This window comes from Phycodurus eques, chromosome 4 (assembly GCF_024500275.1).
Source record: "Phycodurus eques isolate BA_2022a chromosome 4, UOR_Pequ_1.1, whole genome shotgun sequence".
NCBI lineage: Eukaryota > Metazoa > Chordata > Actinopteri > Syngnathiformes > Syngnathidae > Phycodurus > Phycodurus eques.
The window spans coordinates 9,635,677-9,660,577 of record NC_084528.1 but is presented as its reverse complement, the minus strand read 5'-3'; the positions used below and the strand labels follow the sequence as shown (position 1 = coordinate 9,660,577).

Below are 24,901 nucleotides of genomic sequence, written 5' to 3'. Positions count from 1 at the left end.
TTTTGGGATGTGGGAGGAAACCGGAGTGCCCGGGGAAAACCCACCCAGGCACGGGGAGAACATGCAAACTCCACACAGGCGGGGCCGGGATTTGAACCCCAGTCCCCAGAACTGTGAGGCAGATGTGCTAACCAGTCGCCCACCGTGTCGCCTTATGCAAATAATTTAAATAATAATACAAAATATAAAAGACAATTGATTTTCTTAAGAGTCTAGGTATACTGAACCTAACCGAAAACCGTCACCACAAAACCGAGATACAAACCAAACCATGGATTTTGTGAACCATTCCACCCATATTGTTTAGTAAAAATGACAACAATCTCCCGTCGTCTTCATATGTCTGGGCTTTGGGGTAAGGTGGTAAGCCTTATCTTGCAAAGACACTTGAACACTGCTAAACACACTGCTAAACGTGTTATGGTCCAATGAATTCACGTGGGTTGAACTTTTCGGCCACAATTCCAAAAGGTACAGTATGTTTTGGCTCAAACACAGTACTGCTTATCACCAAAAGAACACCATACCTACATTGAAACATGGTGGAGAGACAGCATCATGCTTTGGGTCTGTTTTCTTCAGCTGAAACTGGAGTCTTAGTCAGTGTGAGCACAAAACCTTCAGGCTTCTAATTGAAAGAAAAAAAATGAGGTGGTGAACAGACAGAAAGGGAGCTAGAAAGGCGAGGCAAGTCTCAAAAAGACCAAAACACGTGGGAGCCTTCCTGACAGTCTAAATGTTTACCTTCTTTGTCTATGAGGGTTAAAAGACGTCACTGAGGCGAATATTCAGCGGCAATATCACTGAGTGGTGACCCTTCCTAAAGGTCATGGATAGTTCATTCTTTGGTCTCAGTCAACTAAATCCTTCCCACCCCCAACCTCTGTACACACAGCCGAAGGTAGTGTGTCATGTGGGAGTTCCAACACTGAGTGTTTCAGTCGTACAATAGCCAAGAAAAGCTTTTGGTCTAGAGCAGAATAAAGTGTTAGGTTCAATAGTGAAACTACAGTATTACAGGATTTGAGAACATATGCAAAACTTGGTGTAATGTAGGCCTACTCAGCTTATTTGTGTCTTGGTATTATGGGACTTGGCCATAAAAATTAAAATTTACAATATTTAGGGTTTGGAGTAATAACAGCTTCCACTCTTCTCTAAAGATTTTTGAGTGTGTCTGGGGGAAACATTTGTCTGTTCATTTGAGTATGTTATTATAACGGTTTGGGCTTGCAAGACACCATTCTCATTTGTCTTATTTTTTTTTTAAGCCAAATATAAGCTGACAGGCATCACTCAGTGGCTCCCACATCTTCTAGTAGTACCCCACGGCCCAAACATATCCCTCCCTCCCACAATGAGGTCAGGCCAGCACCCCTTCCTCCTGCATCTCATCCTTCCACCCCTCTCCCCACCATCAGCATTTCAGAAGATGGATGTGTCTTCAAAGCAGAGATTGATTGTGGCTATCAGAGTTATGGCACCATACATCACCGCCGATGTGATTCCGACGAGCTGGATTGAACAAAAGAGGTGGAACTCCTGAGCCTATGGGTGGGTTCTAGTGGGACAGCATGAACACACTTTAATAGCTTGGAGATGACTCCGTGCGCTTTGGTCTCCCTGCGTTTATTGCAGACGTACTCGCTTGTACGTCCGTAAGTTGGCCTCGCTTGGGAATGCTAGCATGTGTTTGGATCTGGCTGCTTCTCATCTTTATTCTGTTATGTGTGTTTGTGTGTCCATGTGTGTGTGTTTGTGCGTGCGTGTTTGTGCGCGTGTGCATGCTGCTGTCTGCACTGATCTCCAGTGATGTGATCTCCCTTCAGAGTCTGTTCTCATCGGACTCTGATTTACGGCTTCATTAGGATCCTTGCACTACTGCCCCTACTTTTTGTCTCCCTTCTTTCGGCAGACGCACACACACCCACACTCACACCCAGTTGTAAGGAAAAAGCTGCAACGAAAGGGCATTTGTGTAGTTTGTTTCTGTTCTGTTTGTCATCTTTATGAGTAATCTCTTATTATTCAGAAAGGCTTAGCACCTCATTGTGCTGCAAGTTAAAAGCACTGTGGCAGTTTTGGAGGTGCTTCCCTACCCCCAGGCAGGCCCACTCGACTGAAAAGAGCCCTCATTGTGTGTGTCTTCTTTTATGGTGCTGTCTGAGAGAGAGGGATGCACTCCAGTCCGCATTCAAATGCACGTGGTAAAGCTGCCAGCAGAGCAGGACAAACACCACAGGTTGTAAATGCTCTGAAAAAAAGTGTGTGTGTGTGTGTGTGTGTGTGCACGTGTGCGTGTGTGTGTTTCCATTGGTGGTTGCACACGTGTTTTAGGCGAATGTAAATGTACACATGCATGATTGTGTGTTCAGCAGGTGTAGACTTTCAGAACATAGCCAGCTGCTTTTTTCCTTTCCCTCAATCCACCTGTCTTATAGTTGCCTGGAATGACTTTCTTTCCAGCTCCACACAGAGATGAAGTTTTGCTTCATATGTTTTTTTCAAACCTCCACCATTATCAGAAGTCAAGTCATGCAGAAATGTAAAAGAAGAAGGAGAAGAAGGTAATCACACTGTGTGCTGGTGCTTTTGTCGTCAGTCCGTGATGGAAACGGGTCTAAATATGAGATTAGAACCTGCCAGTGACTGATGCTATTAGGCAGATATGCCATGGACTTTACTATCTCCCATGAAGGATTAGTACAAATTATACCGGGAGACAGGCCTGATTTCTCCTCTGCTTTTCTCAATGTGGGCATTTGAGGCACTCTAAGTTGACAGCGTCTGTCTCTGCTTAGTTTTCCGAGACAGGTTGCGTGACAGCTGATGCCAAGCGAGGGCTTAAAAAGTGTGTCTGTTTGTGTGTTTGGTCTGTGTGTGTGTGTGTGTCTGCATGGAAGTTTGTGTACGTGTGTTGCTATGAGAGTTATTAAATGATGGGAAAGTGTGTTTGAATGTGATTGTGCATTTTACTTTTCTTTACATGGCAGGTTCTTTTTGAGAACGCTGACAATCGGGGGAAGGCTCATTTTAAGCTGGGTGGCTTCCTCTTTAATTCTACACACTCTCATCTGGCTTTAATTCGAATAATTAAAGCACCTGTAAGACTGTCCAGGTGATGCAACATTTATGTAACTATGAATAAGAAAGAATGCTGCCCAGGTGTTGGCTTTCAACATTTGTCCATTTGTGGGTATTAGGACTGTCACTACCGAATCATTTTGCAGTCGATTATCCTATAGATATTTTGTTAAGTACGAACATGAATTTTATTCTCATTTATGAGGGATAGACTTCTATCCTTAAACTGTATATGTCTGTACTGAGTGTATAGTATAAATCAGCCTTTGTTAAACTGATAGCATTTGTAATTAGCATTAGTGCGCTAGTGATAACCATTTTAGGTAAAAAGAAAATGCTAACTACCATTCATCTCACTAATACAGGATGCTGTATGTACATTATACCTCTGATAGTGTCTTAAAAACACTTACATACACTCTGCTGTCATTTTTTGGGAATAGTTTTCCACTGGCCCAACAGTGCATCCGTCTGCAACAAATGTCCATGTGGTAAACATGGACAGTGGCCAAATGTTTCCAGGCGGCGGAAATATGCTTTTATTAATACCTTTTATTGCCTCAAGGCAGAAGTTTTTGCGTCGACCAATTTTTGTGGCCGAGTTAGCTGACTTTTTTTTCACAGCCCAAGTGGGTATGTAGATTAAAAGGCAAACATTGATAAAATATTTATTTGAATATAAACCCCCACTTTATAAAAGTCCTTTATGACAGTGAGTCCATGGCATCCATCCGTTGAGTGTAATCAACATTCTCCATCAATCTTCACCTTACTTTGTTCACCTCTTAGGAATGCCTGAAGAAACTGTCTCCTGTCTCCTCTAGGCCTGCTGATTTAGGAGGGTGACCTGCTCTTTAGTATTTGGTTGTAAACCAGAGGGATGGATTTATAGGCTTGAGCCTTTTTTTATTTTATTTTATTTTTTTTAACTCTACTGTCTCTGCACCTTTGACAGCAGAACAACGTCCTCCTTTCCTGCCTTCAAAATATATTCATGCAACAGTGGTTAGTTAGCCATTTGACTTGTGAGTAAAGCAACCTTAAATGTGAAGCAACAAACTAGGCCAATGTATATGCTACTGAATTAAATTACTCTTTGAAATACACCTTTTCCTTTGCTTGACCTTTTCAGTCCCATCTATCCTTCATTTTCATTCTTGTCAGAAATCTGCTCATACTAAATGGTCTTCTGTGCGCCACCTGCATGCTTAGTTGGTGCGCTATGATGCTTAGCAGTGCAGAGTCAGCAGGACTGAAACAGGTCAGTAGTAGAGGGACTCCAACTCAGAGGACACTTGATTATGCACAGCTGCACAGTCAATTGAAATCCAATAAAAGAACTATATAGAAATTCTTTTGCGTTAAACACAAAAATATTAATTTTCCGTTTTGATTCATTCTGTCATAAACATTTATTTAGGACCCTATGTATTATTTTACTTGTAGTGTTTACTGATGTAGAACTGCACTACATCATACTCTCACCTCTTCATGTGGCTAAATAAGTTCAGCAAACACCTTCTCATTTTTGCTGCAGTACACTTCTACACCGCTACAGACTACAAATAATAGTCATCATTTGCTGCTATGCGCATAAAAGCAGAGGAAGTCATGCCCATCCTCCCCTGACCTCAACCCTATTGAGAAACGTTGAAGCATCTTCACGCAATGAACAATTGTTGAGGGTGAGAAGCAGTTAACATCTAAATGGTAGCCCTGGGAGTCTATTCTGACATCCTTCAAAGAAATTCAAGCATAAACTCAAAAAACTCACATTGTACACATTGTATTTGGGCTGAAACCTGCCCAGGAGAGAGCTTGTTGGCTTATGGTCCCTGCAGGTGTGAAATACATCAATACCTTTGAATAATAATAATTAAAAAAAAACATTTTCATTAAGGCCTTATCTATTGAATCGGCTTTGTGGGAATTAGCTTAGTTTTTAGATGATGGCTCATTATAGATACTACATAATATTAAAAGGTGAATTGGGATGTCACATTGCTGATCTCAGTTGCACATTTGTGTGTTCAAGGATTGAGATGTTGAGTTAAACGTGGCTTCTTGGCTTTCATAGTGCAATAGTATAGACAATAATTTATTCTGAGATATTTGGGCATAATTGTTTTATAACTAGATGAAAAATAGTTTCCTCTACATCGGATGCTACAAATCAGTTTTATCGGCTCCTTAAAACAGTTTGAGTGAACCAGTTGAAGTCCTAGTTTCCCTCTGCCATGGGACTCTGTCCATTTATCTATTTATTTCCACATCGCTGTTCTGTTTTTCCCGTCGTACAATCCATGTCCAAGCGTGTCATTGTGTGATAGATTGCATAGTACTCTTTGCTCAGGAAGAGAAAGGGGGATGGTGAAAGTGAGAAGAAAGTAGGAAAGGAGAGGAAGAATATACAACCCCAATTCCAATGAAGTTGGGGCGTTGTGTTAAAGATAAATAAAAACAGAATACAATGATTTGCAAATCATGTTCGACGTATATTTAATTGAATAAACTACAAAGACAATATATTTCATGTTCAAACTGATCAACTTTATCGTTTTAGCAAATAATCATTAACTTAGAATTTTATGGCTGCAACATGTTCCAAAAAAGCTGGGACAGGGTCATGTTTACCACTGTGTTAGATCACCTTTTCTTTTAACAACATTCAATAAACATTTGGGAACTGAGGACACGAATTGTTGAAGCTTTGTAGGTGGAATTTTCCCCCATTCTTGTTTGATGTATAGCTTCAGCTGTTCAACAGTCCGGGGTCTCCATTGTCGTATTTTATGCTTCATAATGCGCCACACATTTTCAATGGGAGACAGGTCTGGACTGCCTGCAGTTGCTTGGATGGCAGCATATGTTTCTCCAAAACCTGTATGTACCTTTCAGCATTAATGGTGCCCTCACAGATGTGTAAGTTACCCATGCCATTGGCACTAACACAGCCCCATACTATCACAGATGCTGGCTTTTGAACTTTGCGTCCATAAAAGTCCGGATGGTTCTTTTCCTCTATGGCCCGGAGGACACGACGTCCACAATTTAAAAAATAATTTGAAATGTGGACTCGTCGGACAACAGAACACTTTTCCACTTTGCATCAGTCCATCTTAGATGAGCTTGGACTCAGAGAAGCCGGCGGCGTTTGTGGGTGTTGTTGATAAATGCTTTTGCTTTGCATAGTAGAGTTTCAAGTTGCACTTACGGATGTAGCGCCGAACTGTATTTACTGACATTGGTTTTCTGAAGTGTTCCTGAGCCCATGTGGTGATATCCTTTACACATTGATGTCGTTTTTTTATGCAGTGCCGCCTGAGGGATCGAAGTTCACGGGCATTCAATGTTGGTTTTTGGCCTTGCCGCTTACATGCAATGATTTCTCCAGATTCTCTGAACCTTTTGATGATATTATGGACCATAGATGATGAAATCCCTAAATTCCTTGCAATTGTATGTTGAGGAACATTGTCCTTAAACTGTTCAACTATTTTCTCACGGACTTGTTCACAAAGAGGTGAAACTCGCCCCATCCGTGCTTGTGCTTGACTGAGCAATTCAGGGAAGCTCCTTTTATACCCAATTGTGGCACCCACTGTTCCCAATTAGCCTGTTCACCTGTGGGATGTTCCAAACAGGTGTTTGATGAGCATTCCTCAACTTTCTCAGTCTTTTTTGCGACCTATCCCAGCTTTTTTGCAGCCATAAAATTCCAAGTTAATAATTATTTGTTACAAACAATAAAGTTTATCAGTTTGAACATTAAATATCTTGTCTTTGTAGTGTATTCAATTAAATATGGGTTGAACATGATTTTAAAATCATTGTATTCTGTTTTTATTTATGTTTAACACGTCCCAACTTAATTGGAATCGGGGTTGTAAAGCACAATGCTTTACTTCATTGGAATTGTAGTAAGCGAGCAAGGAAGAAGAGTGGCATGGTAAGCTGTAGCAGTGAAGGACATGGCAGCTTAGCGCTGGCCAAAAAGACTGTGCTGAACACCTGCTCCTGTCTCCGTCGCCCCTTCAACCTCCTCATTACCTGCCAATCTATCAAGCCAGCCAGATCAAATGTCTGCAGAAGTCAGGACTCGCACAATGAGGGAAAAGAAGAGGGAGGGACAGTGAGGAAGGAATGAGGGAAAGACAAAGAAGATGTTTGATTTAAAAACCAGTCAGATTTAAATCTGTATTAAAGTTTGCAACTTAAAGCCCCATTATTTACAAATGAAACATGCAGGAATTATATTATTTTAAACAAAAGAAATACAATTACACTAGAGGAAATTAGAAGTTGTAGCAAATCAATACATCTTCAAAATGTTTAACAATTACACAGATAAATGGAAAACATACAATTTTTATGGTAATTAGTGTGTATTTTTTAGCAATGCAGCTGTTTCTCTTGTCATCACATCACACCCTTCAGCACCGTCTGGCCTTTGATTGGCGCCTGCGTATTACGGAGCTGAATCCTCTGACAGAGCTTCAGGAGGAGGCGGTACCTACAGTTTCAGATTACAGTGATAATACTGCCCGTGTAACTGCAGGTGGATTTTTTTTCTCTCTCTGTTTTTCCACGCTATTGAAACACAGTGAGAAACAAAACTTGTGGTCAACACAGTTGTGGTCATGCATGGATTTGTTTTGTATGTCCATTTGCCGGTGTGTGTTTATACTGTCTATGACAGAGTGCATTTGCACACCAAAGACAGAATGAACGTGTGCTTCAAAAAGCAAATGAATTTGAGCTATTCAAGGTGCATTAGTGCACACATGACCAGTCCAGGCCCACTAGTTCTGATCTCCCCCCGCCCCTTTACTCTACTGCCTCCCAATGTCCTTGTTTTCCATTCTTTCCCCAGCTCTCCTACCTCTAGCTCGCTGTTAGTGTGTGAGCTGTGGTGATTTACGGTAATTATCCATCGTTGGGTCATGTATCAGGCTGGCCGTTGCTAGGAGATGGGAGCAGCTGCTGCTGGCTGTTGTCTTGTCATGGATTTTGTGTGTGTGTGTGTGTGTGTTTGTATACATATATAGGTGTGTGTGTGTGTACTTAATAAATGTGTGTGTTCGTGGGATTTGGGACTGCGCTTGAGGGTGTATTTGTCATCGGTGTATGTGATCAGGTGATGTGGGATTTAAAAAGGTCCAGGTGGTGGGGAAGAAAGGAGTGGATAGACAAAGGGAAGACTACTGAAAGGAGGGAGACTTAGGTGATGATGGAGGTCAGAGGTTGAAAGGTGAAATATGAGTGTGTGGTTTTTGGGGGGCATCTTAAAATTCACAGGCGTGTGTGTGTCTGTTTGAATGTTTGTGTCTGTGTACATGTATGTGTGCAGTGTGTGTGCGAGAGAGTGTGTGCGAGAGAAATAAGAGCTTTATAATCACTGCCCATTTTATTAGGTACGCCTGTGTCGTTTAATGAGCCCATTATGAGCTGTCAATTCTGCTTTTTAGAAGGATAAATGGTTGCGTACGTGGTTAGCGTGTCTGCCTCACAGTCAGAAGGTTCCTGGTTGGAATCTCGGCTTGTGCCTTTCTGTGTGAAGTTTGCATTGTTTCCCCGTCCCCCAGGGTAGGAGAATCATTAGAAATTAGATGCATGGATGGACGATAGTATGATGTGGTGTCGAATTGCACTGCATTCTATGTAATATTATGTTTATGTAATTTAATTACATTAATTCTACATCCCTTCAAACTATAACCAAAGTAACAAACATAATAATATTAATATCTTGAAACTGACCATTATTGTCTTTTTACATGGCGGTTTTACGAGCCAGTTAATTTCTTGTATTAAATCGCTTTAGTTTCTGAGGCTGTTCCTAATGAAGTGCCCAAACCAATCGGGAGTGGTTTTTGTGATAAAAAAGCGAGAGGGAGTGAACAAGAGTGTGTTAGAGGGATAAAGCAGAGTGTATTTCCCATTGGCAGCCATCACACAGATGGGTGCAGGATCAGGTCCCCGCTGAGGGACCTATTGCTTCCATTTGCTGTGGTAATCCGCCGTAGCCCATTGTGTTGAGGCTGATTCAGGTTTCATGACCTATACAAGGAAGCAGACAGGAACTCAGGTATATAGGCCACCCAAAGGTCACAGGCACACACACCCATACTGCAAAATTTTAGTGAGCAAAGAAGTTTAATGCATTGTGGTTACTAGTATGGCCTAACTGAATTTAATAATCTACATTATTAAATTATATATTGCTTTATTATTATATATTTGTCATAATTTGAGACATGTAAAAGGCATCTGCATTAAAGCTACATGTCATATGAGCCACTACAACTGTAAATACAACATCAACTCTTCCATACCGACCTAATTAGCACCAGTTAGCGTTTGTCATTGTGTTTAGGGGGGGAGATTAGGAACACCTCTCAATTAATCTGCAATCAGTCTGTTTGTTAATTAGCTAACCTGTTCTAAGTGGCCTTCGGGGCTCTTGTGTAATTAGCTGAGCTGCTGGGAAGCAGGCCTGCATGTTGACATTGACCTGAAATGTGCCTGTGTGGGCGCGCGCACACACACACACACACACATACACACATCCATTCATGCACCTACACATAGGTAAAGTACACTAACTGTGTAACCCATAAGAGAGACAAATGCTTAAACACATTTAAACATTATCCCACTTACTTCATGCAGATACATAGATTTGTACATAGTCATCCTCACAGTGAAACGCTTATACTGGTTATTCCTCCCTACACTTTGCAGAAAACGTGCATAACTCAAAACCTTTCTTGGAAAAGGAAGGATCGCTTGCATTTCATACTCCCTTTCCACATATACTCATTTCATCCTTTTCAAGTGCAACAATGAGCCCACCAAATAGAATATCTCCATTGGTTTGTTGTAGTGTTTTTTCTTAGTTCACTTCAAAGCCATTTGTTTACTCTGCTGCCTCCTGACATTCTCTGCGGTAATTAAAGGAGCGCCCTTAAATTTATGGTTTAATTATACAAGCCTTGTTATGCAGAGAAGAGCAGGATGGGCTGATATGCACAATAAAAATAAATAAATTCCTCACAGGTTTATTGAACCTGCATTTTAGTAGACTGCAATCATTTCAGACATTCAGGTGTGTGTTATTGTGTTTATGCGGTTATCAGTGTGATTGTGTGTTCATGTATTGCACTGCTGTGGTTCTGAACATTGTGAGAGTGAGTGAGAATGAACGTAAAAAAAAAGCCAGATGAATTACTATCGATTGCTGCTGGTTCACTGTATTGATCCCCAGCATGTTAAAGCCTCCTGTACTCCGTGAAGAACACTCAGTCAGTGTGGGCTAAAAAATAAAAATAAATAAATAAGAAACTCTTGCCCAACTGACTTAGAGCTGTCAATACCTCCATGTGTTGTTACTGCATGTGTAAGAAGACCCAATGTTGCTTGCAGCCTCACCTGTGTGTGTGTGTGTGTGTGTGTGTGTGTTTGCATCCGTGCGTGCGCGAGTTAGAGGCTGAAGCGTTGAGTTGACTTTACTACTGCGTCAATATTTAAAGCTTGAAGTTGACTAAGGCTATGTTCATACTGCAGGTCAATTCCGATTTTTTTCATTTTCCTTTTTTTTTTTATATCCGACCCAGGCCTCTTTCATATGTGGATATAAATCAGATATGTATCCGACGCGAGTGCAGTATGAACACTCACGGGGCACGCATCCGACCTATACGTCATCAAACGGCGACAAACGGCGACAAACGTCAAAACAAACACACCACAAAATGGCAAAGGCAGACGAAGTGGCGGAAAATAGCCAGTGGTGAAAAAGAAGATACTTTAGAACTGATAAATATAGGAAAATGTTTCCTCCGGTTGCACAGATTTCTTGAAATCGCCACAAATGCGTCATGTCGAGACCTACACGAGGGGCAGATTTATTTCCGTCAACACAGCGACTCGTGGTTGTGTTCACGCGCAATGTGACGTCCTGTTTTGTGCGCATGCTTATGACGTCACCGCATTTGCCTTTGTAATGTGAACAACTACATAAAAAGATCGCTTTAACAAAAAATCCGAATTGGGCATCGCGCCCTGCAGTGTGAACGTAGCCTAACCGCCAATCACGCGTTTTTGGCATCTTATCTTCCAACTGTCCAATTTAAAGTGTACTTTTTACTCGCTCGTCTGCTGTTGTCGGCGGATTTTAACACTGTTAGGAGCAGTAAAATGTCCGGCCAAAAAGACGACACATTCTTCATACATCGGTCGAGAGTGCGAAAATAAGATATTGTAGTTGTGCACCAGAATAGATGTTAGCCTGGATAGCTTCGGCTATTCCAAAAATATTCATATGAGTGGGACCACGAGACTGGCAGCGAGGAACGAGGGCAGCGGCGTTTATTATTAATATCACATTCACAATAAGCACCAACATCACAACGCCGTACGGCCATTTGCTACAAGTGTGTGGAAATGTTTTTCCTAAAAAAAGAGACCGGTCACTTGCAAAGCATGCAAGTCTATCCTCAAAAACAATAAAAGCACAAGTGAAATAGAAACAGTGAAACAGAAAAAAGTTTAAATTTGTGGAGTCTCGCAACAATTTTCCATCTTACAACACGCTATGCTCTGGACGATTAGACTGGCTGGCTCGTTGAAGAGAAACATGCAGGATTCTAACTAATTACAACAACTACATTCAGCGTAATGGGGGAGTTGTAATTTTAATCATTTGCTTTTATTTGTTTCTATGTCAGTGCGGCGGAATTTGTATTTACGTGAAACCGGTCCATGGCACAAAAAAGGTTGGAGACCGCAGAACTATCAATGACGTTGATTAATGAACGTTCATCATTATTATAGTCGATGACAAAAAATCTTTAGCCATTCAACCTCTAGTGTGCGCGCTTGTGTGTGTGCACGTGTGTTTGTGTGTGTGCGTGCGCACACGCCCTCTGTAATTGAGAGTAATCTTGGCTATGGCCCACAAGCTGCCTCTCTGAACCAATATCTGAGTTGGTATAACTAGTGCTTACTCTATAAATATAACAGCAGTACCTTTCACACTTATCTTGACTCTCATTCACTCTCTCATTCACTCACTCTCTCTCTCTCACACACACACACATGCGCACACATACACACATGCTAACCAGGCTGACATGGATTCCCCACCGGTATCTACACACACAATCATATGCACATGTACTCTTATGAAGACCGAGCTTCCGTTAAGCCATAGCTCACTCTTTAGAGGTCAGGCGGAAGGGTGTCTGTGGGACATATTGACATATTTACATGAGAGCGTGACCTCTACAAGCTTAGCACTTGACTACCTGTCTGACCTCTGACCCCTTCTGCTTGACCTACAGTCTTGTATTCCCAACCTTAAGCCCCAATGGATACATTTAGGCATGATGCTTTTATTCAAGGTGAGCAGGTAGCTATTGTGGCAGCTGTTGAAGACATTGAACCTGAGCCACCCAGGGAGATTTTTTATTTATGCTTTTCTTGCTTTCTAAAACAGACTTTACACGGTTCTATTAGTTACTGGTGCTTGACTAAATATCTGCCAGTAATGCAGAATTTTACAATAATCCTATTTGCACAGCGCTTATTCACATTCAGACACCACTTTCTGCTTAGGTCCATTATGCAGCCCTATGTATCGGCAGAAAAACATGTCCCATCTGCTGCTATCTGCTGAGCTCAACTCAGGCTAGAGGTGTTTTGAAACGGGCTGGAGAGCGGGGTGAGAGATAAATTGGTACATCGAGGTGGAATGCTGCAGCAGTTATTTAAGGCCCTGTAGGTGCTGCCTAGGCCATATGCTCCCATTATTCCACTTGGGGGGAGGCTCATGCGAGCATGTCTGGGGGAGAGAAAGAGGTTGATGGTATTAAACGAGAAAGGAGGGGGTGTTAGGAGTCAAAGGGGAAATGTACCAGAGGTGTTACTTAAGGTGAGCCTCCCTATGGCACACCGGAGGAATACAATTTTAAAAAAGAACCGGATACAAGAAGATGGCCACAATCAGATAAGAACGAATTAGTAAATGTTCGCCTTCACCCTCAATATCCGGCTCTTTCACTGACATCTTTGCATAATTCAACTCATCAAATGTTCAGGTATGACAGAGTATAACTGATGAACTCCTCAACTTTTAGTTTGAAAGCTTCTCTGAGCTTGGTTAGCTCAATCATATCCATATCATCAACGTGTTCTCAGTTGAGAAATAAATGTGATAGTGTAAATATCCTTCCTGTAGAGTATTTGTGTATTGAAGTATAGTAGTAGTTTTTTAAACTTTTTTTAAGCCAAGGCATATATTTTACATTTGAAAACTCACGGCACACCACAAATCTTGTGCCACACGTCTCAATTTTCCTCAACAAATTTACTGAATGTTTAACCTTTCTGTTGTATAAATGACAACAAGTGGATACAGGAATTAATTGTACAAGGGGCAGTCAGACCCACTTGCTGTTGCCTATTGCAGCTTCCTCATACACATTTAGCAACCTTTTGAAAATGTTTAGTGGTTGTTCCCCCTTCAAAGCAAGACATTCAATCACAGCTCTCTGCTTCTGATGGGCATCCAACAATTATGGCATTTCCAAAATGGCTGACAGGAAGAGGACAGGCTTTAAAAAACCTTTTAAATTTTTTTTAATTAACCTTCAAACAAGTATTTAAACAACAACAACATTTGAGGGGAAAACAATCAATTATTAGCAGGTTACATTAAATTACCTCATAACCTTTTGAATACGCTTTGTGCCTTCTGAACATTGGGCGACTGGTTAGCACATTTGCCTCACAGTTCTGAGGATTGGGGTTCAAATCCCGGCCTCGCCTGTGTGGCGTTTGCACGTTCTCCCTGTGCCTGCGTGGGTTTTCTTCGGGCACTCCGGTTTCCTCCCACATCCCAAAAACATGCATGATAGATTGATTGAAGACTCTAAATTGCCCATAGGTGTGAATATGAGTGCGAATGGTTGTTTGTTTCTATGTGCTCTGCGATTGGCTGGCGACCAGTTCATGGTGTACCCCGTCTCTCGCCCAAAGATAGCTGGGATAGGCTCCAGCCGACCTGCGACTCTTGTGAGGATAAGGGGTACAGAAAATGGATGGACGGTTGGATGGATGTGCCCTCTGCCATCTAGTGGAAGAGCATTTGATTGTTCTGTTTGCCACGACATGTCGCTGGCATAGATATATGAACAAAGACACATTATTTGTAGTACATAAATAAGAATTTTTGGGCCAAGTACCTGAAAGTGGATAATTTCCTACGGCACACCAGATCATCTTTCACAGCACACCACTGTTTGACGAAACAGTGGTTGGGAATCACTGTTTAAGGGAACAAAGCTCAGGTACAGCTTAATGTTTTCTATATCCTGGTCTCCTTCTCTCTCTGTCCTCTGTATTTTCTCGGCAATCTCCTGTCAAAATTAGGTCTGTGTACCTCAGCAGGCCATGGCTCTCATGTTAGCCGCTTCACGGGAACCACATCCCAACATTCCCTCTGACACGCCCGGCAGCAGCATTACCATAATTGGCTTTTCTACATGACGGGACAGAGGAAATAATAATGTCATTTTATTTACAGCCCTCTTGTCCTGGTCCGAGAGCAATCACCCCTCCCCTCCAAACCTTTTCACTGCTGCACTCTCTCTTCTATCTGCCATATGAAACTCCTCCTTTTTTTTTTTTTATCTCATCTCCCTCTCCACTCTTCCCCCCGATTCACTCCGTGTAGGGTGCGTCTCATTCTGCCACAGCGTGTAGGTCAAGCAATGGCTTTTTGATCAGCTGCTGTCCAAAGCCATCAGTGCTGAGAGGCACGTAATGGAGAGCAAGGTGACAAACAGAATCTGGGGAAGGAATAAGACTGCCAGTTTCCTATTAGGGGCCAGCCTAAACGGCCCCGGCCTACAATCCCCCCCATCCCACCACACAACAACCGCCTCCACCAGTATTCTTCTCCGCAAACCCACTCTTGCACTGCCTAAATCACATGAGTGAAGGGGCCTGTGATTGGACATTAGTGCTGCAAATGACTGCTGTGATTGCCCCCTCTTCCCAAATGCATATCAAATAAATAAATAAATGTGTGTAAATAAATAGAAGAAGGGGTGTTGGAGAAAAGCGGCGGGTGAGGAGAGGCTGACTGGTTTCATCTCTTTCTTTTCACTCTTGTTTCATCGCCTTTCTGCTTTTCTTATCTGGTTTGTTTGGTTTTGACAGTGGCCAAATGGTGAAGCTCTGCGAACCTGACAGAGAGTGTTATTGATTTAACAACCAAGCAGACTCCGCGAAGAAGGGCGAAAGCAGGAAAAACAGATGGATGGAAAAGAGATAGCAAAGTTATGAAAAGAAGTGATGTGTTGCCACTCCACTCCTTGCCAAAATGCAGACGTGAACTCTGGTTGGATACAATATGGTATCATTTATAAAAATCCAAGTGATAAAAAAAAGTCACTGCTTATGGGAGAGAATGTTTTAATGATGATCTCTACTTAGGTCAAGCTTGTGTCGCTCTGTGAAGCCCAATTTTATACTGAGACAGGATGAAGGGCGTTCACTGCCAAATATAATCAACTGTCTGTCTCTGTCCTCTCTGCATGCCTGGACGGCATGTTCTTGCCCATGTTCTGTTCTTCAAGAACACATTTTATTTACACAGCACAGCACAGACTGCATGACACAATTTGTTATGATCCATCATATTGTAATACTGTATGTAAGAGATGTATTTTCTTTCCTTTTATCCGCGTAGGCATTTGAGAAAAGTCACACTTTCTTCTTGAGCCTATTAAAGGCATTTAGCTGTTTGTCCAATACTTTGTAGCGTGAGACATACCGTAATAACCTACTATAAAGCGTTATTATGTGTATCAATCCATTTGTGCATTATGCTTTTCAAGGGGTCCTTTATTTCATCCAGAGAGGCTACTCAACCTTTTTCATGCTTAACGTATTTGATATTATTAAAGTTGTATGAACCATACGCGTAGACTCTGTAGTTGCGTGATATGCTGAGAAGCTAATATCCTGCCGCTCTGGTGTGTGTTGTCGCTAGAGTGGCTGGTGGCGGGGCTTGATCGCTGCAGTTTGTGACAGTGAATCGTGGCACTCTCCTGGCCAAGCTACCGCCTGTCTCCTTGATGGCGGCGCGTTCCCGAGCTAAAGTGACAAGCGCTTTGGTGGCCGTGCAGATGGCCCTGCTCACAGCCATCACCCTCTCTGCAACCCAAACCGCCAGGGATGCCATCCCTAGCCCACCCTTAGTCCGCCCCTTCCTCCTGCTGTGACATTGCATATTGTATGTGCGTCCAGGGCACAAATCCGATATGAAGTGGTAGTGGGTTTTTTTTTTTTTTTTTTTTTTGGGAGGGGGTTAATCTCATTGCAAGTTAAAATCACACATCTTCAAGTAGAAGTGATTGAAGCATCACGTTTGATGTGTAGCTCTTAATATTTTTACCTCTTCATTGCCAATTCAGCTTTCAGCATCCTGTCAGACGAGCATTTCAAAGGCGAGGGAGAGATCATTTATTTCAGGCTAACTTTAACCACGTTTCATCACTAATGTACATTTATGGTTTGCAAAACAATCTAGATACCGCCTATGATTTTTACAGATGTCTTTCTCTGCCACTCTTTTGTCTCTGTGCTTTTGATAGCTCCCTCTTTGTTGTTTCCATGACAACATGGCAGGACAGGAATTGATTGACAGGGATCGTCAAAGGGTTCCCTGGCGACCTGCTCATCGCTCGAAGCCCCTCCTTATTGCAGTCTGTGTTTTGTCACTCATGCACAGATTTTTGTCTTTCTCTTTCCTGCTGTGATTTCTATATTTCCAACTATTGGGGTTTAGCTATTTTTGGGCTGCAGCTGATGTAAGTGACTCAGCTATGTTATTCCTACTGTACATTTGTGCTTGTGACGGATAGCTAGCCATTCTGCAGGATGCGGTGTATATTAAATACCTAATATGCATTGACATCCTCATGCTCTGGAAGCAGGTTTGTGCAGGAAGGCACCCTAACAGGAGACACTCTGCAGATGTGTTGTAGAGAGTACATCACATAATGCTAATCTGCTGTGTTAGGGATTTTCAGGAGTTTTAGAAACTGTCTCGGTCTCAGTCTGTCAGTGGGATTGAAGCGCAGCCAGGTTCTCCTGTAGTGCTCTCATTTCACTGAAATCCTGTCAGGCATTGGGGGTGGGAAGAGGGGGTCGGTAAGTTGCTCATTTGGAGAAGGGTGTATCAGCACCACACAGCACACTCTCGATTTATAGACAATATTATGGCTGGAGTCTCGTTTGCGGTTTAAGAGCAGCTAAGCGTGAGCTGCATTGTGAAGGTGAGCGTGCAGGCAAACGTGCATTCCCAAGCCGATGCGCTCAAATGCACATCATCACATAGTCACAGTGCATGGTGCAGCTGCTCACTTCCCCCACCACATCCACCCATCTCCTCTCAGGCAGCAGTAAATGGTGCCAGTGTATATATATCAGGTATTATGTCCACTTAGATTATGATATGACAGGTTAGCGTGCCGTTTGAGGCTGACAGCACATCTGTTTCATCAGGAAAGATTGATACTGGCATCTAGGACACACATCTCACCATGCAGGAAGGAGATAAAGGAAGAAGCTAGGGGGCTGTCTTTCCTGTCTCCCTGCCTCTCTCACCCTCTCTTTTTTCTTTCTCCTGTACTTGCTCCCTCCATCTCTCCTAGAAAACCCGACACGTCGTGCTCACTTGTTCTTCATTCGCAGTGTCTACTTTTCATTCACGTTTTCCCCTAACCACTTCATAGCTTTCTTGCTTATGGATGCTTGCAGTGACTTCCTGACCCAGGATGCACACATGCAGGCAAGCACGTATACACACACACACACACACACACACACACACACACACACACACACACACGCACGCACACACACACATACATACATACATATATCTTCTTCTTCCTATCCTTTAGCTTGTGTACTATAATATTTCTTTATTTTTACAATATATTGTCTGTCTACCTCATTCTCTCCTTCTTAACAATCACTCGCAGTCTGATTTCAAACAACATTGTTTTGTCAGCTTCTGTGTTTATTATCTGAAATGGGAGTGACCTTTAACTCGGTTGAACGGGTTAGGAAAAGCTGCAATACCTTCCAATTAGTGTTTTTTCCCCCTCTCCGGATCAGTTGCATAATCTTAACATTTGAGGAGTTGAACTTAACGGACTGGATGATTGAGAGGCAATAAAGCTTAGAGAATAGAAAAACAGAGTAAAAAAGGGAGTTGGACATGCAAGCATGCAGCTGACTAACAAGGCCAAACAGCCAGTCATTTCCCGGGAAACATGAGACATGTGTGAAGGAATAGGGAGTTGGGTAGGAAAAGGACAACTGTCAGAAGCGCAGTGATTTATATTTCCCTTGGAGGCTTTTTTTCACCACACGCTTTTAGAATCACATGTGTGTAAAATATAAAGTAATGCATGAATACAAGGAGATGTAGAATCGCAGTGGTTAAGAATAAAAGGCCTACATTTTACATTGAGTGTTAGGTTTGTGTAATTTGTGTCACTGTTAGTGCTAATGTACTCTGACTCTTTAATTTCACTCTACTAAACTAATTTCTTTCCTCCAACTTGTGTCTTCTGTCTGTGCTCCAGCCTACATGCCCGAAGATGAACTTAAGGCTCCCACTCAAGAGGAGGAAGAGCACCTCCAGGATGATGGCCTCTCATTAGATGGTCAGGACACTGAGTTTCTGTGCAACGAGGAAGAGGAAGATGTAGAAGGAGGCCGACCACCTAGTTACAGAGACTCTCCCCTCAGCAATGGCACCAATCCTGATGCTGGCTATGGGTCCCCGCTTAGTGACGCTAGTGACCGACTAACAGACTTCAAAAGCACTTCCTCACGGGATGGTCACGAGAAGGAAGGTACAACTTTGCCCTTCTCCCCCAACAACGGCCTATCTTTCCAAGATAGCTTAGCTCAGATGAAAGCCGTCTATGCAAACCTAATTTCAGATGCCTCTTGGTCCAGCATTACAATGGATATCATGAAATCCAAGTCTGCTGCAGCTGGCAGTGTCAACAGTACCCTCATCACTTCAGAAGCTGCCTCTTCTGCTCCGGTTTCTACAGCAACAACAATGAACACAAACAAGAGCAATGGGGTCAACATAGTCACCAGTCATCACAATGGCAAGAGCTCTAGCGCCACTGTCAGCCACACTGGCACCACAACTGTTAACACAAATGGTACAGCAGCTAGCTCTGTTAGCATCCAGAATGCAACCAGCATTAGTGGGAGCAGCAGTGGAGGGACTAATAACGGCAGTGGTGTGGCCTATGACTGGCACCAGGCAGCACTTGCAAAGACTCTTCAGCAGGCCCCCTACCATCTTTTACCAGAGCCTAGCCTTTTCAGCACAGTACAGCTCTACCGTCAAAACAATAAGCTGTATGGCTCTGTCTTCACTGGTGCAAGCAAATTCCGCTGTAAAGATTGCAGTGCTGCCTATGACACTCTGGTTGGTTTGACAGTCCATATGAATGAGACTGGCCACTATCGAGATGACAACAAGGACAAAGAGGAGGATCAGGGAAAGCGCTGGTCAAAACCCCGCAAACGCTCCCTGATGGAGATGGAAGGCAAAGAGGATGCCCAGAAGGTACTGAAGTGCATGTATTGTGGCCACTCATTCGAATCTCTGCAGGATCTCAGCGTTCATATGATCAAGACCAAGCATTACCAGAAAGTGCCTCTCAAAGAACCAGTGCCAGCCTTGGCCACTAAATTGGTATCCGCGTCCACTAAAAAACGAGCAATGCCAGATACTATAATTTCCCCTTGCTCTCCAGAGTCTGTCTATACTGGGGGTGGGGGATGCAATTTATCACTTGGTGATATTAGCAAAGATGCAAAAGCAGCAGCTAATCCCTATGTAACGGCAAACAACCGATATGGCTATCAGAATGGTGCCAGCTATACATGGCAGTTTGAAGCACGAAAAGCTCAGATTCTGAAATGCATGGAGTGTGGTAGCTCTCATGATACACTGCAGCAGCTTACTGCTCACATGATGGTCACAGGTCACTTTTTGAAGGTCACAAATTCTGCATCCAAGAAAGGGAAACAACTGGTGTTTGATCCTGTAGTGGAAGAAAAGATTCAGTCTATCCCACTGCCGCCTACCACCACCAGACTCCCTGTACCTGGTAGTATTAAGTCTCAGCCTGTGTCCCCTGCCCTCTCCTCGGGCTCAGAGGAAAAGAGGGAAGTGAGTGAGGATGAGAAAGTTGAATGTGGGGAGCCAGTAGAGAAAAAAATTAAGGAGGAGCGAGATGACTCGGGTGAGAAAGTTGAGACTGAACCCACATCATATAAATATCTTAGAGAAGAAGATCTGGAGGAAACTCCTAAAGAAGGTCTCGATATTCTTAAATCCCTTGAAAACACAGTGTTAAGCGCCATTAGCAAGGCTCAGACAGGCACTCCCACATGGGGTGGATATCCGAGCATTCATGCAGCTTATCAGCTGCAAGGTGCTATAAAGACCTCGACTACTGTTCTGCCCCCCACCATCCAAAGTGTCCAGATGCAGCCAATGTTTAACAGTGGGCTTCGAGGGCTTGTGAGTGACCCCAATTCAGTCATCCACTCGCCTCGGAGCCCCTCTTCTCCTACTCCACTCAGGAGCAACGTCACTGCCATGGAGGAGCTGGTCGAGAAAGTGACAGGGAAAGCTACCACAGTAAAGAAAGAAAAGGAGGAGAAGATGGTGAGCGTGGAGCGAGCCCGACCTCCATCGTTGGTTAAGTCCCCCTCTCCTGCACTGAGAGAGCAGAGAGAGCAACTGGCCTCTCCAAATGACCTCATTGCAGGTAAAACATCTGGTATGAGAAGTACCAGCCCGGTCAGTGTAGAGTCCGAGCTTATCTGCAAGAAGGAGCCGAAAGAAAGTCTTGTGGATGTCTATAACAACAATTCAAAGAGTGGCACGGAGCCGTGCCAATCGCCGGCGACTAACGGCAACAGTCTCGGCATCATTACTGATCACTCACCAGAGAGTCCTTTTATCAACCCTCTCAGTGCACTCCAGTCAATCATGAACACACACCTGGGTAAGGCCTCCAAACCAGTAACCCCAGCTGCAGACCCACTGTCCATGCTTTACAAAATCAGTAACAGCATGATGGATAAGGCAGCCTTCAACCCAATACCTCAGGGCAAAACCACTGAGCCCATCAACCACTTTCCTTTATATGAAAACAGTGACGAACCCATAGACCTGAGTAAAAACAAGTCTATCACTAACAGTAACAGTAACAATAACAACAGCAGTAGTGTGGTCAACAATATTGTAAATGGTAGCAAACCTATTATTACCATGCCCGAGACAGTTTCCTCCCCTTTGAGAGAGAACGCTCTAATGGACATCTCTGATATGGTAAAGAACCTCACTGGGAGACTGACTCCCAAATCGTCAACGCCCTCCTCTATCTCAGAGAAATCAGATGCTGACGGCAGTGCATTTGAAGATGCTCTTGAGGATCTCTCCCCAGTGCAGAAGAGAAAAGGGAGGCAATCCAACTGGAATCCCCAGCACCTCCTTATCCTGCAGGCACAGTTTGTCTCCAGCTTGCGGGAGACCCCAGAAGGCCGCTACGCTCTGACTGACCTGGGCCCTCAGGAAAGGGTCCACATCTGTAAGTTCACAGGCCTCTCCATGACCACCATATCCCACTGGCTAGCTAATGTCAAGTACCAGCTGCGACGGACTGGTGGCACAAAGTTTCTCAAAAACATGGACTCGTGCCAGCCTGTGTTCCTCTGTGGTGACTGTGCTTCCCAGTTCAGGACTCCCTCCTCCTATATCAGCCACCTGGAGTCTCACCTGGGATTCAGCTTGAAGGACCTGTCCAAACTGTCAGCTGAACACCTACGGGAGCAGCAGGCTGCCTCAAAGGTGATCACGGACAAAATGACATTCGGCAGTTCCCTGTCAGCCTTGACTACGCCAGAGGACGACATTAGCTCTGTGTACCAGTGCAGACTTTGCAATCGGACATTCGTCAGCAAACACGCAGTCAAGTTGCACCTCAGTAAGACCCATGGCAAGTCTCCCGAGGACCACCTGGTGTTTGTTACAGCTTTGGAGAAACTAGAGAAAAGAGACAAAATGGAGTCAGTTTAAGGAGGGTGTCAATGAGAAGAAACATTGACAGCTATAGAACTGATTAGAATTTCATTGCACTAAAACAACATTGTTCACAGTTACTGCACTGGGCCGAACTGAGCCAACAGAAAAATATCTTATTTTCTGTTGTAATGAATGCCTGACTGGACCATGTTGATTTGTTGTTCTTTTGCCAAACCTTTTTTTTTTTTTTTTTTTTTTTTTTTACACTTATTTCGTAAGATATTTATATGCTATTTGTCTGATCTGTGCATGTATTTTAGTGAATCAAGGTTAAACAAATGATTTTAATATTCTCATGGCAAAAATACAACTACTGTTTCAATGATAAAATTTAAAATGCATTGGAAGAATGGAAATCTGTACTATACTTATGAAGAAACAAAATTAAATGTATACACCCAAAATAATTAAAGATAGCCCCGAAAGACTGAAGTAGCACCTTAGATTTTTAAACTTTGCGTTTGTAAAAAGAACAATAATTTTGAGTTCCTGTTATTGAAATGTTTTGAAGAAGAATGGCCTGCTTATTGTATTAAAAAAAAATTATTATATGAACATTTGGAACAACTGAAATGCTGCTTCCAGTGAGTTAAAAGTGGCCATTGTATGCAAGTTTGCTTAAAAAAAAAAAAAAATGTTGTGAAGTATCACCTATTGTCAAATTTAATAACTATGATTGTTTTTTTTTTGTTTTTTTTTTCAATTTTCCTCTTTTACCGGTGTTGCTTTCAGCTGTAAAGAGAACAGTTGTAAATGTCAGTACTCCCATCAGACATATCTCATCATTTGAAATGACTGCAGTCTTTGTATCTTAAGGTGTGTGCATTCTCTAACTTTTATATTGTCATTTTATATACTAAAATGATTAAAAACAAACAAAAAAACAGATTGTGTATATAGATATATGCTGTAGAGTTACAAAGTGTCTTTTTTTAAGGAAAATACAAATTCAGCTTCTTTGGCTTGGTTTACAGAAATGATTTTAATTATACTTGCATCCGATTTGATGCATGAAATGGTGTGGAAAATAAATAAGCGATGCACAATGACTATACATTTCAATGTTTTATCAACAATATTGTAAAAACAACCAAGAAACATTTTCAGCACCGGTTAGATTGTTTCTTTTCTGTGTCAATTGTAAAATAAACCCCAAAGCAGTTGTTAACAGTCATACATTTGTGGTTGTGTATTCATTTGTCATTATGATGCATCAAGTTCCGTATGTATTTTAAAATGCTCTGTAGCATCCTCTTTGCTGCACATTAAAGCAATCACAGCAAAATCCAGCCCTAGCCCAGTGTAATACATTTTTTCTCTCCCTTTTGTACATTTTCAATTCCCTCCTTGCTCTCGCTACTTGTGTTGCACAACACTACTTTTCTCTTTACAACTTTTAAGAGAAAAGAACTGATGACAGAGCTGCATCATACCACCAATGATGACAATAACGATGATGAGAGGAATGATAAGCCAGTCAGAGTGCCTATTGTGCTGCAGAAACTCATGGTCGGCTTGTGACCTGGCCTTCAGAGGGCCTTCTCTGAAGAGCCAGTGTTATATTTATTCATGACAGCAGTGTACTTTAACCTGTGATCCGGTCAGATTTACTGAGAACTGTAGGCCTAAGGAATAAATTTAAAAATCCATTGATTTGGTATTTCAAACCCAGCTCAAGAGTAGTTGGCAAAAACTGATAGCAAACCCAAAAATACTTATTGTGGGTATTTTCATTTGTTTTAATTTAAGTTAATGCTTATCTTTTTAGATATATCAATCTGAAGCTTGTATAATTAAGTATTCTTTCAAATATATTCTGTTCAAATCAAGTAAAATTGTGCATGTGGCAGAAAATGTAAATTACATTTAATATTTTCAAATGCTAATCTCATTTCATACATAGTCATCAGTTCAGGCAGAACTAGCCCGGTCAAGCTAAACAAGGTAACTATAAAAAAACTGCTCTACGTTAAAATAAGAGCGCTTGTACGCCCCTGAAAATTGACATAATTTAAAATTAATCCCACCCTGAAAGTGTCAGTATCAAAACTGAGCATTATTTATTTGTAAGGTATCTTTTTTTAAAATTGGATGTCATTTTATTGTGCAGGTGTCATTGTGAGATGAAAGCAAATTAATCAAGTTAGTGGAAACTATTGCTGCCTTTTTAATTGAAGCCTGAATGTTTTGTGAGACAACTTTTATGTTAGAGTATACTCTATATGCATATGTATATCTGCTGGAATGGATGACTGTCTACGACCATGCATTTCTGGTTAGGCTCGGATTTGTATTGTTCATGGATGCTTTGAATCGAGGTAAAATTCCAACTCATCCCTTCAGAACAAAATTTTGTCACAATCAAAGTTGTTCACTCATTAATTTCACAGGTGATAAATATTTAAGCCACGGTATAAATCTGGCTTCCTCCCACATTCCAGAAACATTTAAGTTAGGTTAATCGAAGATTCTAAATTGTCCATCGGTGTGATTGTAAGTGTGAATGTTTTTTTTTGTCTTTTATGTACGTGCCCTGCGATTGACTGGAGACCTGGGTGTGCCACATCTCATTGTCAACTGGATTGAGGAAAAGCAGTCAAGAAAATG

At 42.3% G+C, this 24,901-nt stretch overlaps 1 protein-coding gene across 1 annotated transcript in view; it reads left to right on the top strand.

The window, feature by feature from the left end:
* Positions 1-23,501, top strand: part of LOC133401197 (teashirt homolog 1-like) — a 39,816-nt gene extending 16,315 nt beyond the window's left edge. Inside the window, exon 2 of the mRNA XM_061673888.1 lies at positions 18,753-23,501. Coding sequence (XP_061529872.1) covers positions 18,753-22,288 — 3,536 coding nt within the window. The 3' untranslated portion in view covers positions 22,289-23,501. The remainder of the gene's footprint in view (positions 1-18,752) is intronic.
* Positions 23,502-24,901: the final 1,400 nt, after the last annotated feature.